This window comes from Parasteatoda tepidariorum, chromosome 1 (genome assembly GCF_982258835.1).
Source record: "Parasteatoda tepidariorum strain Cologne lab strain chromosome 1, Ptep-v5.0, whole genome shotgun sequence".
Taxonomy (NCBI): Eukaryota; Metazoa; Arthropoda; class Arachnida; order Araneae; family Theridiidae; genus Parasteatoda; species Parasteatoda tepidariorum.
This window is the reverse complement of record NC_141755.1, coordinates 66,048,904-66,062,586: the sequence shown is the minus strand read 5'-3', so window position 1 is coordinate 66,062,586 and position 13,683 is coordinate 66,048,904. Positions and strand designations below refer to the sequence as shown.

Below are 13,683 nucleotides of genomic sequence, written 5' to 3'. Positions count from 1 at the left end.
GCTTTTTTTCATTCAGACCAATATATGTTTTAAAAAATTTTAAGAATCATGCTTTTTTTAATTTTTCTCCAATCTTTTTTGCAGCAGTAGGAAAATTTTCCATAATAATTATTTCATTTTTAAATATTTTTAAATAAGGTTAACCATAAGCATGTGTTACAGTGGAGGAAATCTTAAAAAAAGTAGCCGAAATTATACTAAAGTTTTCAAAATTTTCATTCAAATTATTTTTAATTGCTTAGCTAAATTTTTCTTTAAAACTTTTATCTTTCGTTAAAATTGGATCAAAATCAGGTAAATAAAATATTTATGATATTTGGTTACTTCTTAAAAATATTTCTTACATTGTTTATGATAAGTACAATGATAAGTTACATATACTATTAATGATCAAGAAAGAAGTGTTTCTTATAACTGATTTTTTTAAAAAAATATCAATACGCGGTTGGAGTATAAAATAGAAAACAGCTTGGATTGACACTTTAATTTTGAGTTTTTACTATATATGAATTTTCTATTTTCCAATTAATTTTATCATTGTTTCAAATTGTTAGAAAAACTCACTTTTAAATACTTTTCCTTCTTTTCTGCAAGAACATTAGGAATTGCCAAAATCACAGATTCATCCTATTGTAAACTTCTACCCAAAATGCTATATTAAAATATTCACTCTTATTTGAAGAAAATATTTAGATGTATATAATTTAAATTTTTTACAATTATTATATGTTGTTTTGGTACTGTTCGGGGGTAGACTATACTTGAGAGTGCCCCTGCCAAGTTTTAATCGCGATTGATCGCCAAGCTGGGCGATGTTGAAAACCAATCGTGATTCTGATTAGTTTAGAATTTAGCGTTGTTTTTAAATGAATTTTTAAATGTAATTTCAGAGATACGTTAGTTCTACTTTGGATACCGGCTGGTAAGGTTATTTTTGCTTCTGGTACTAAAAATGAATACTGTCAATAAGATAAATCTTAAGTTTCTGTACGATTTTAAAAACAATGAAAAAAAACAGTGATTGACTGGTGTAAAAATGAAGGTTTAATTAGTAATAGATATAAATGTCCTGTTTGTGGGTTACCACGGCGTTCCGGGCAAACAAGTATGGCGCCAAACATAAGTCGCCAATTTCGCCAAGGGGCAAACTCAAGTATATTTTTCCCTGTTCGGTTAAAAATGTGAGTGAATTCAGTCACCTCAACAGTCAGAATGGGAAATACCAGGGTCAATGCCACTTAAGCTTAATAAATCAATGTAGGGTGCACCGGAAAAGTACATGCCACACAGTCGGTGCATGCATGTCGGGCAGTGGCACTTAACCTTAAAAAAAAAAAAAAAACATCTATGTAAGGTAACACGCGGGGAATGACGGTCACAACCTTTGATTAATCAGCTTATAACAAACAATAAGCAGCGTTTATTATGATTGAAGTTTGATTTGGGGAAATGAATTTAGCCATCGCCAACGGATCTTTTTTACGGATGAGTACCATTATATTTTAGCAAATAAAAAAAAGGTTGCACGCTTTAAGTTTTATAGTTGTTAAAAAATTTACAATTTAATGCAACTCAGAAAGAGTAAACTTTCCACAAACTAAAGAAAAATGAAAAGTTACTGATTCTCGTATATTAGTGATCGGTATCAGTGAAATTAATTACCTCGTCAAACTCGTAAAAAAATATGTTTTATAGAGAAAAAAATGTATTTCCGTGTTAGGGAAAATTATTTAAAAAAAATCTTAGCCCAAGCATATTTATTTAAATATTAAGAGCCTTGAAAAACAATAATATCATTTTTTTTCTTTTACAATTTGTGCATCACGTATGCATCTAATAACTAAAAAAATATTTCGTTTTGGTAAACACGTTTTAGCAGCATACATTAAATTTATAATACACGGCTGGGTTTTAAAATTGCGACACCAGTAATAGCAAATAACAGAAAGTCATTTATTGAACACATTCATTATAGTAGAACGAAGAGCAAATGATTAAATGATCTTCCAAAAAAAGTAACCAAAAGTATTACCTCTGACAGAAATAACAGCATTTATTTACATGAAGTCAAACAAATATTGTGTGGTATTTTCAAAAACTTCGGTCATTGCAGCATCTAGTCTATACCACAGTTCGTGGGCAGTAGTAATTGGAGAGTATGGCAGTCACTCGGCAACCATTCTCCCCGTGCTACCGAGTTTGTTTTACATCAAGTAAAGTCAGAACAGTATTTCCGATACTGTTCCGACTTTCAGGGTTGTAGTCCATTATCCTGATGAAATAAAGTAGTAGAGAGGCCTTGAGGGTTAAACAGACAAGGGAATTAGCACGTCAGAAATGTAATGGCTGGATTTCAAAATGCCAAATGGGAATAGAAAGAGGAGGCCAGTGAAACACATATTCAATAATACAAATTAAAATTCTTGCTGCTGTTAAACCAGTAGGTGTCGAATGCAATTTAGCTAAGTGAGTTTCCAATGATGCTCACTGTGAGTTCCCAATGAACTCGTATGATATCATCATGGCTCTATATACAGACCCAGCATTTGTTTATAGAGGTTTGTCATCTATCACAATACAGTAGTTGATCCTATCTGTGATGCAGCTTCGAAGACAGCACAGATATTGGTTACCACGCTGACAATCCATACTACTTCAAGCGTTAACGAACTATTCGAACACAATTTTTTTCTCTTGCAAACGATTTTATTTCCACACTCATGCTTCGCAATTTGGTTGCACAACTTTTTGTGACCATGTGAATAAGATATCGTCATCTTGGCTATTGGCCCGCTTAAATCCAGCATTACCTGACCTCATTCCGCTTGACCGTCCTGAACCTAACGATTCCTTATTCTGTGGATAGTTATGGGGTCTCAGACAATGCGAGTAGCAATAATACAGTACGATAAGTAGTAACCTCGGTAGACATCATTCCTTAATCAGAATCAGACACAAGTAGATATTTCTTCTTACACGAAGTATTACAATACCGTTTAAAACAGAAAATAATATTTGAAGACAAACTGAGTATGAAGGAACTTGCTATTAAACACCTGCTTTTATTCGCATTATACTGTGCCACTACTGCTGTCTGCTTCACATGAATGTGCTATAAATGTTATCGTTTGCATATCACACCATATTTAATCCGTCATGCAAATTCCTAGGTGTCACATTTGTAAGCATTCGCTGGCGAAAAAATGTAAATGCATTTTTTTGTGTGAAAAACTTGCGTTTTTTTCTCAGATGTACGGAACACAACGCTTAAAATCTTTAATTTGGCGGAAAAAAGTACTCACATCACATCTAGTATGTAATGCCAAAAAAATCGGATCAGTTTTTCATGTGTAAATTTTTATTCGGTATTGAACAAAACTAAAACCACGTTTATAACTCAACTCATTTTCGAGAGATCATTGTTTTCAATCTTGGTAACTGTTGTTAATGTACTGAAAACAAGTACACTACTCCTTTTTCAACAAAACATTTAGGTCATTAGCTTCAAAGTTAGAACATAGAAACTTATCTATTTTATTTATTAAGTAAAATAGAATAGAATAAATAACCATTAGTGTCTCCTAAAAAAGGAATAAATCATTAAATCAATGGTAACTGAATTTTCTTCTACAAAAACTTAGATTCTGGTTCTGGTAATAAGCATCTTTTGTCAAAGTATGAATATATCATCATGTGTTTTATCTTTGGTTCTCTGGTTTTGGTTGGTCCTATAATGTCTTCACTATGAATGGACGAAACACTCTCAATTATTGTTTTTCCCCTTATACCGATTAGTAGCTTCTTTACTGCTGGTAAGTTAAAACTGGCCAAGAGAAAAAAAAAGAGGGCAAATTCGAGTCTCTCTTTCAACTAATAGGGACACACAAAGAATATATAAGGACATAAGAGGGATATAAAAAGGGAAACGATATACATACTATAATGCAGTATGTATATCCTTTTTTTGCATATACAGTGTCACCAAATCCTACCGTCTTACTTACAGTACTTAAGTTACAATCACAAATGCCATTTTTTGAAATTTCTTTTTGTTAATAATTTACGAAAATAATGCTATAATTTGTGTGTGAAAAGCAACATAAATTACTGTAAAATTATTTTAGTTTTTTTTTCTGTCTTTACCTCTGTGTGGTTGTTTTCTGATTAGCAAGAAAATCGTAATATGTAAAATTAACGTGTGTAATTTTTATGAACCAAATCTCTTTTTATATTAATTTGATTCCAATGAATTCTTTCAAAATGTTGTGGATCGCTAATGAATAAAAGGTAAGAAAATATTTCCTTTTTTATGGATATAATAATTTCGGGGAAAAAATATTTAGGACGTTTGTGTATAAAAAAAGTAGCATAAATTACTGTAAAGAAAAGTTTTCCTTTTTTTTAATTTCAGTTTTTTTTTCTGTTTTTACCACTGAGTGGCAGTTTTCTGATTTGTGCGAAAATCGAAAGATGTACAATTAACATGTGCCATCTTTTTGAACCAAATCTCTTTTTATATTCATTTGATTCAAATAAATTCTCTCAAAATGCTGAGGATCACTAATAAAATGGATAAGAAAATATTTCCTTTTTTAATTAAAAATAATTCTTCTGCAAGCGATTATAAACCATTTTTTTTAAATCGGTATAGCATTCTTTTAAATCTCATATAGAGTTCTGGATCTATGCAAAGCGCTGGTATATACAATAAATATTGATTTATTCAGTTGTGAACCTACATCAAATTACGTAAAAAGTGTAATTGACATTTAAGAAAAAACTCACAAACATTTTCCAACCTGACTGTAAGAGAATCATAGATTATTAGAACCATATTTTCTTAATTTCGGCTATCTTCCATGAATTACGAAATCAAACTCTGTTGAAAAAAGGCACGTTATTTAAGGAAATAACTTTTTTTTTATCTCTTTCGTAACTTTATCTATATGTAGTATCAATCTTTTGACATTTTCGAAGTCCACCCTACAAACCGTAAGTATGTATCTCAGTACGCAAAAATCCGATAGCCATTGAGGGTGAAAACTTTATTGACTCACTTTAGTGCTTAAATAATATTCGTTTTTTTTAATGTGCCGCACAGGAAAGAAATGGTAACCATGTAGATGCCGCGTGAATTATATATTTAGCGTTTCTAATTAAACCAATGTGCCTCGTTGTCTATCGATACAGCTTCGATGCAAATCAATTTAAAATTGATCTATTTTTTTTATTATCATAGAGTAATAAGACAATATGAAGAATAAAACTACAAAAAATATTTGTAAGAAAAGAGTCACATGGGGAGAAATTAAAACCCACAAACTATGGAAAGAATCTGGAGACGACTCTGGTTTCCTCCAGAATAATCATAAAATCAAGAATTCTGTTCGAAAAGACATTCCTAAAAGAATAACAATTCAGAGCATCATTCCACCTCAACGTGATTTCAACGATAAAGAGCTATCTACCACTAATACAGAATTAACGTCTAACGAATCATGCTATCCAAACAATATCACGATACGCAAAGAACTCGATATGGAGAAGACAGCTAACACTGCTGAAAATAAGATGACTAATAACACTCTTGTTATCAACAATAATATTAGTTGGACCAATCTGATAATAACGTTTGTAACAACTTTTTTAACAGCTACATTTATAGCAAATTATTACGGTTTTATTAAAATTGACTGAATGGCATCACGTTAGCAGGCAATAAAAATATTTTAAATTTCTAGAGTATACTTTTTCATTATTAATTATTTGTTCAATACTGAAAACACACTTATTTTAAATTGAAGAAAAAAGATGGAAAAAAAGATTTCAATAAAATACATGTTTCTAACTATATAAAAAATTGAATGAAGGTGACGCAAGATCCAATGAAGTAGTTCACAATAAGAAAAGTTTGCGCCTTTAATGTATCAACCTACCAATCAGAAATGGGAACGTACATATATCAAAAATTATTGTTGCTTTGATTAATATTTTTCAAATACGAGCTTTAAATCTCTATATAACATAAAAACAAAATTGTATAACATAATTTTTCATTGTTGTCGGTGCATTTTTATTAGCCAGAAAATCACATGGTATGATCCAGTTTTATATCTTTAAATTCTATATACGCTTAGTTGACATCATGAAGAAATTAATAGAAGTCATAAATACATCGTTTTCCAATTGAATTTATTCCAAACGGTAAGGGGCAGTATTTGCAAGGATTGCTTTAATTTCCGTCGATGATTCTATTGCATTTATTTCCATTTTTTATTTAATTTTTTGTTGTTTGCATCATCTTTAGATTTACTTTTCAATATTGTTTGTTCTTGATGGAAAAAAAAAATCGTTTGCATGTAGTGACAGTTGTCCCGCTTTTGGGTGCACTATGCATCGAAGCAATTTGGTATCTGAAATTAAGATGTTTAAATTCCATAAATACACATTAAAGAGTAAGGCATTATAGAGTAAAGATTTGAATAAAAAGAAATAGTCACGTTCTTCTAAGTCATCAGAAAACAACAAGACTTTATGCAGAGGTTGTTTTTTATATAGATGGTGTATAAAATATCTTAAATTACCCTGAATTAAAACGTATTTATCGGTATTATTTATTCCTCCTGTTTTTGCTATTATTTCGTTTTGGATTTTGATTGTTTTGTTCAATATTGAGTTTAAGACTAAAAGAATTTTTTGTTGTTATAATATCTATGAAATTACTATAATACGCTACATTTTAAGATAAACTTATTTTCATCAGTGTCAAAATTTATTGACCGCTTTATAACTAATATTTTTTGTCGGAGTTTAATATATTATTTTAAAAAACAGTTAAAGAGATTCGTTACATTATCAGGAAATTCGATCAGCTTCCTGCGAAATGAGATGCATGCACAAAACAAATTGTATTTAATATATCGGCAAGAGTGTAAGCACACACATTTTTAAAGCATAAATGCATCTGAACACACCAATGATTTTCAAGAAGATCGTATAATATTGCAGATTTGATGTTAGGATTGAGATAAAGAACCCACTTCTATGAGCTGCAAATAATTAAATTGTGCATCTGGGCAAAAAAGCATAAAAAAAATGGCCAAAGCACAATGTCAGAGGAGGGTCGTCTCGACTGACGAATCTAAATTTCAATTATTTGATTCCAATCGGAGTAGCAACCACAGTCTCTTGATCTGGTCTAACTCTTGTGGGATGAATGGGACAAGAAGGTCTGCAAGTAGATGCCGGTAAACACGAAAGATCTATAGAAGGCTCTTAAAAGTTGTTAGAGTTAGATACGTTGTCAAATTTTGGTTCTATTAATCAAACGGATGATTCAAACAGGGCTGTAGTCAACGCCAAGGGTGGGCTACTTGATAAATGTGTTCAATAACTCAATATAAATAAAAGTAAAGTGTGTTTTTCTGTTTTCTTGCATTAAGAATGTTATTTTGAAAACCAGACCAATAAATCTGATACAGTGTCTACTTAAATTTTTGGAAAACTAGGGGTGATGGTTGGGGATCGGTGGTTGATGGGCTTTATAAGGACTGTACTTTAAGTGACTAATTACAACTTTATTTAAAAAAAAGTATTACATGCCAAGAGACAACAATTATTTCGAAGCAATTATCGGGGTTGGTCATCAACAGTGATGAAGGGCCTTAGATCCTAGCTCAGAATTATAATAAATTTTGCGAAATGGTTATAAATTCCGCATAATGTTTTTTTATAGTTCTGAAAACAAGCTTGATTTAAAATTAAAAAAGTAAAGCAATAAGAAAGACAGAAGCAAATTCAGTGAGAGTTAAAAACTAGGGGGTCATACATCTCAGCACACTGCGCTCTTCAACTTCTGAACTGCTTTCGAGTTTCTTTCACAATGCGATTCGAGCTCGCTTTTTACTCCGTATCACTAGATGCTTGAGCATCTTCCTCGCTTGTTATACTCCTTCCCTCGGTAAAAAAAATATAACTCCCGTGAAACCTTTTTTTTCTATTGCCCACCTGGAGAATGACCTTTCTTCATACAGGCATCTGAAGGGCAGATTTGTTAGTCACTCTTTCCGGTGGCACCATATTTGGTGGTCCAACGTTGCTCCCACAGTAAGGACAGATAGCACGGAGAATGAAAGAACGTTAATGCCTTGCGCGGAATTCGAGCCCTGAACCTTTCTGATGCAAGGTCAGTTCCCTGACCCCTACACAGGCTGGTCGCCTTTGTGAAACCCATGATACGTAAACATTTAAATTTATTCGTATTTTGATTAGATTTACATGCAATTCACATGAAAATTAAATTCGGAACAAATAGCTCATAGAAATTCTCTTTGAGTATAATCATCAATATATCTGTTTGGAGAAGAAATAACTTCAATTCCTTTATTCTGGCAAAAAAAAGCAAATGTATAAGTGAAAAACAAAAAAAGTAATAAATTTAAAAAACAGTATAATAGATAAAAATGAAGATAGTATATCAGAGCTAAAATGAAAATTAGGTTGAATTACTGATCAACTATACCTGACAGATCTCTGTTGATAAAACGCCTCTCTCTTCATGCAGTAATTTTATTGAAACTGAAATATATTCCTAAATGATTATGGTACCTGTGTAAATAGTAATAGATGGAATCCTATTTTCATTAAAATCCCTGTCCTATCTTTTCCAGACTTTCAAAACATGTTAAAAAATAGTTGTCATCAAGCACCAGACTAATTTATTAATAGACATTTTTTAAACTTCATTTCATACAGTCGCCATATTATGTCTAAAAAATTAAAAAAATTAAAAAAAAAACCAAGTTGCCTTTTTCTTAGACTAAAACTAAACTAGATCATTAACTTAGCAACAATTGCAAACAATTTACCCCTTGTCCTAGTATAATATTGGTTTGGAAACCAATAAAAAGGACATAACCTCTTATCTCCTGTTTCCATTTTTTTCTGATCTTACTTTGTGACGTCAGTTAAATTTACAAGATCAATGATTATATTCTTGATATATTTAATAAAGTGAATCACAAGAACAATTTTTTGCTGCTAAAAAAAGTTATATAAGTTTGTATTAATGTAATCAAATTCTGGAATATTATCAAATAAAATTTTATTTGATTTCTGAAAAAAGTGCAAGAATTGATAGAATGTAAAAGTTGTGCAGATTTGTTTTCATTATTGTATATTGCATTGCAATAGAAAAACGACGAAATTTCATTCAATTTCTCTTCGTTTCTGTGGTTGCCATTAATATTCTTTTTGACGCGTAATGGCGATCGAAGGAAAACGCTATTTTCATCATTGTTTTGAATCTCGTTCTGCTTATGATGCATGAAAAAAAAAACAATTTTGCTTGATAAATAATATAATTATCAAAAGTGTTAATAGCATTTAACTGGTTTAAAAAGATTTGTAAAAAAACTATTACTTTTTGGAGCTTATCATGCCGTTAAAAAAATTGCCCAGAATAAGAGAGCAGCCAAATGTAAATTTTGCACTTATGTGTTATCCCGCTGCTATATTCGCCAACAACACGCGTTAGTCATTTTGGTATTTTCTAAATTTATTTTTATATATTAATTGATAATAAGGAAATAGTCAAACTACAAATATAACCTATTGCATGCTAAAAATCACAGAATAATTAAATTTGAATCACATCCAAATTTATTTTCAGATTTAGCGAAAATGGTTGATGGGATAATCTGCAAGAACTATAATTTATTTTCCTGAGCTACCTGAAAGCAATCATATTTTATTCGAAGATTAAAATACATAAAATGATATAAAATAAACATCTGCTTTTCGAGCAATTAACTATAGAATGGCTATTAAGCTTCATACACTTTTATCAATTCCTATTAGAAAATATGTACTTCTAGAGATATAATTTTTTACTTCTAATTTGCAACAAAAATTTCTGTAAAATTGTAAGACTCAAGAATATTCCGAAAATGTTCTTACTTGTCTTGTTTGAGTTAATATTCACAATTCGTCTCATAGAGTTGATTTCATTCGTAAAATTTGTATTACAGTGCTTACTTCACTTGTCTTATAAGACTTGGCGAACTTTTCGTATCAAATCTGTGCAATATAATCCTATATAATGATTTTAGTAAAGTCCTTGATCTTATATATCTGTCTTTTAAGTCATTATCTCATACAGCTGTTGATATTTCTGTCACCAATTTAAGACAGATTCGATCTGCTAAGTTTGAAAAGTAACTGAATATTTTAAAATATAAATTTTACGAGGTGCACCCAAAATCACTAAATATATACGTAAATGTGACTCAGTTAATGTAATTTAATTGTACCTACTTAGGTACTTAAAATAAAACATAAAATAAGAATCTTAATTCTTCAAATATTTAAATTAATCTTAGAGGCCAGTTTCCTTGTCACAAAAGGAAATTTGGTTATGATTTGAGGATGGCCGGAAATTGATTTATAAGTTGTGATTGTGATTAATTGTTTTAGCCATTATATTAAATTTACTGAGAAGAGAATGAGTCAAAAAAGGGAAAACTTAATCCTCACCATCTTAACAAGTAAGGTATTATAACCTTTTTTTTCATTATGAGTCAAATAGATTCAAAATCAAGTCAATAGAAATAATAGTTCAGTAATTTTAACAGATTTAGTTAATATAAAGTATAAAACTGTACAATTTTAGATGACAGCCATTCAGTCAGAAATTTTTATTTGGACAAGTAACATATTATTTTTTAAGTATTTTTCATGCTAAATGTAATAAAAACAAATTAATGTCGGTAGGACTAATTGTTCAAAAGGTTTTTAAGTTTTTATGTATAAAAAGTGCAATTTTGCACTTACCAATCTACACATCTGTTATAGCAATATTGGATCATACATATATTTTTTAGTGCTAAATTATCTGAGACCAAAATAAAGTGAATAGGTGTAATAGTTTAGGTGTTATCAGTTCTGAAAGCTTTAATGCATAAAAAATACAATATTTGTACCTATGCACATTTATACGACTGACTATTTATGCACATTTATATGACTAACACTGCTATATGACTGGTTAGGCATTTCCTATTATACATTTATTTGCGTTAAATTCAATAAAAGCAAATTTAAACATATAATTTGAATAGTTTCAATGCTATTTGGGTTTTAAGGGTAAAAAAGTAGTAAGTGAAAACTTAAATTCTGTATACTAGAAAATCGCATAACTTCTAAGCTATCAATCCAACTGAATTGGTTTTATTTATTCGATTCAGCTTTAAATTATTCATAGCATCGAATATTTTTTATATAGTTAGCAATTTTAGAGTATAGAGCAAAGTATAAACATGGAATTGATTTTATGCATAAAAACTTCTTTTTTTTAATTTTTAATTTCAGAACTATCAGCTTTATAAACTTTATTTTAATCTCATTTGATTTAGTATAAGAAACTGCATATGTACTGATAATTGTTTAGTTAGTGGTTTCAGACAAGAAATTAATTATAATTAAAGATTATACATTTTAATACTTCATGCATAACTTACAAATATGATTGATCTATATTAGTCCTGTAGATAAGTCAAAAGTATGAAGTCATAACTCATAAATATGATTTTGTCTTAGAATTCGGCATAAAAAATGAAAAATAATGCTTCGCGCGTCTACATCGTGAAGTCTTTTTATTCAATCATTTTTTTAAGAAAATAAATCAGTTTATTCTTTGTATTGTATTTCAAAATTTTAACATTTACTTTTGGTATTGATAGGTATATATCTAGTATGAAGAAAACAGCTAACAGAAACAAATTTCGTAAGAAAAAGGTCACCAGGAGAGATATTAATGTTCACAAGCTATTGCTAGAATCAGAAGACGAAGCTGACTCATTTTCCAATAACCTTAAAATAAAAAATGTTACCCTTCAAGACAACCCTAATAAAATAATTACTCGAAGCATGGATTCCTCTCTAAGCGACTTTAGTGACAAAGAACACTCTGTAATCAATGCTCAATTCGCTCTTGGTGAATCTGACAGCCTTTATGATCATATGATGCATAAACCATATGTTCTGGACAAGAGAGCAACTACTGCTAAGAGAAAGATAACTGATAGCAGTCTTTCCAATAACAATCATAATATTAATTGCACTAGTCTAGCAATAACATTTGTAACGACTTTATTAACTTTGTTGTTCTTTGCCTTTGATTACGATGATATTAAAATTGACTGATGTAAATTGTATTACGTTAATAGCCTGATAAGATTTGAATTCTTATTTTACGTCCATTATTTTGTCCAGTTATTTTGTCCAAACATAACTTTTAATTACTAGGAAGCTTCACCCCCATGCTAGCTCCGCTCACCAACCCTCGTAATTGATTTTCATTCATCATTGTTTATTTCTTCTTAAACGTCAACATTTCATAAAAAACAGAAGAATTCGGTTTAAAAACATGCAACTATTTTTTGGCTTTATACAAAAACATTTCGTTAATTGTAACGTAATATGATTACCCAGACTTGAAAAAAAGAACAATCTAAGGAATACAGTTTGTGAGATTTATTGGAAGAAAAAAAAACAAGTGTAGTAAAAATAAATAAAATAAATAAACATAATAATAAGAAATAATGTAATTTCACTCATTGAAGGAATTTGTAACAATTAAAATAAGAAACGGTTTTTATTGCTATTTATCAAGTTTTTTTAAAATTATTTTTAAAATTTCTCTTTTAATTTTAAGATTTATATCTGGAAACATGCAATCTCTCTCTCTTTGTTTTCTACTTTTGATTGACATCCAAAAAATTTCCCAGAACAATTAATAAATAGTCAATATTTAAAGTAAAAATGCTTAAAAAAATCACGAAAGAGCACTTAAATTGGCAATAACTTTCGTACGAATGCGAAATTCGAAAAAACTATTGTTAAACTTATACTACAAAATGGTCCAATCAGCACATCAAATTTTAATTCTGCAGTAGCCTTTCAGTGGACAGTAGCAACATAGTTCATTTTTATATCAAATTTAACATGTTATAATTTTCGAACTACCAATCGAATACAAAAACACATCAACGATACACAACAAACAAAATAATTCGTACTTTAAAGAAAGATTACAAAATCTGCTGAAAGTGTAGCGAGATACATCGTTACCGACTGATATTTTTTTTCTTTGGAACGTTATAAATGAAAGTAATAATAATAAAAATTTTACACAGAATAGAGACTCCATGTGAATGATATTACATAAATATGCAAAAAAAAAATCTATTTATCGGCTAATGAGCTCATTTTTATCTTAAATGAAAATATTGTTTTAGATAAATTACCAATCATTTATCTAAAATAAATTACTCAAATACCTTTAAATGTCAGTCCAGCATATACCTAAATTTTCCATTAAACTATTATGAAATATATCTAAGTGCTTTGCAAATTGAAGGATTTATTGCACCTAATTTGAAGTCACTTAATGGATAACTAATGGCATTGTATCGTGTGCTGTCTCTGGTTAATGGAACGAACCCTAATATAGGGTGAATGCGGGTTGAAATTGATGTGTCTCAGTTAAGGAATAGAATAATTCGATTACGTTGTCTGTAACTAGAAACCTATGATGTGGAAATAAAAGTTTTTAAGATTCCCCTTTTAAATGCAGAATAAGAATTCCATTAAAATAATGGTTAGTGATATTTATGGGCTGTCTTG

The 13,683-nt window shown here is 29.9% G+C and overlaps 1 protein-coding gene across 1 annotated transcript; it reads left to right on the top strand.

Annotated features, from left to right (window-relative positions):
- Positions 1-188: 188 nt before the first annotated feature.
- On the top strand, positions 189-12,270 carry LOC147816489 (uncharacterized). Its single transcript, XM_087166606.1, has 2 exons — positions 189-294; positions 11,739-12,270. The coding sequence occupies exon 2, from the start codon at positions 11,752-11,754 to the stop codon at positions 12,199-12,201; it is 450 nt and encodes a 149-aa protein (XP_087022732.1). The 5' UTR covers positions 189-294; positions 11,739-11,751; the 3' UTR covers positions 12,202-12,270.
- The last annotated feature ends 1,413 nt before the right edge of the window (positions 12,271-13,683 follow it).

Coding starts and splice junctions, on each gene's coding strand:
- LOC147816489 (XM_087166606.1), top strand. CDS start 11,752: ATGAAGAAAACAGCTAACAGAAACAAATTTCGTAAGAAAAAGGTCACC.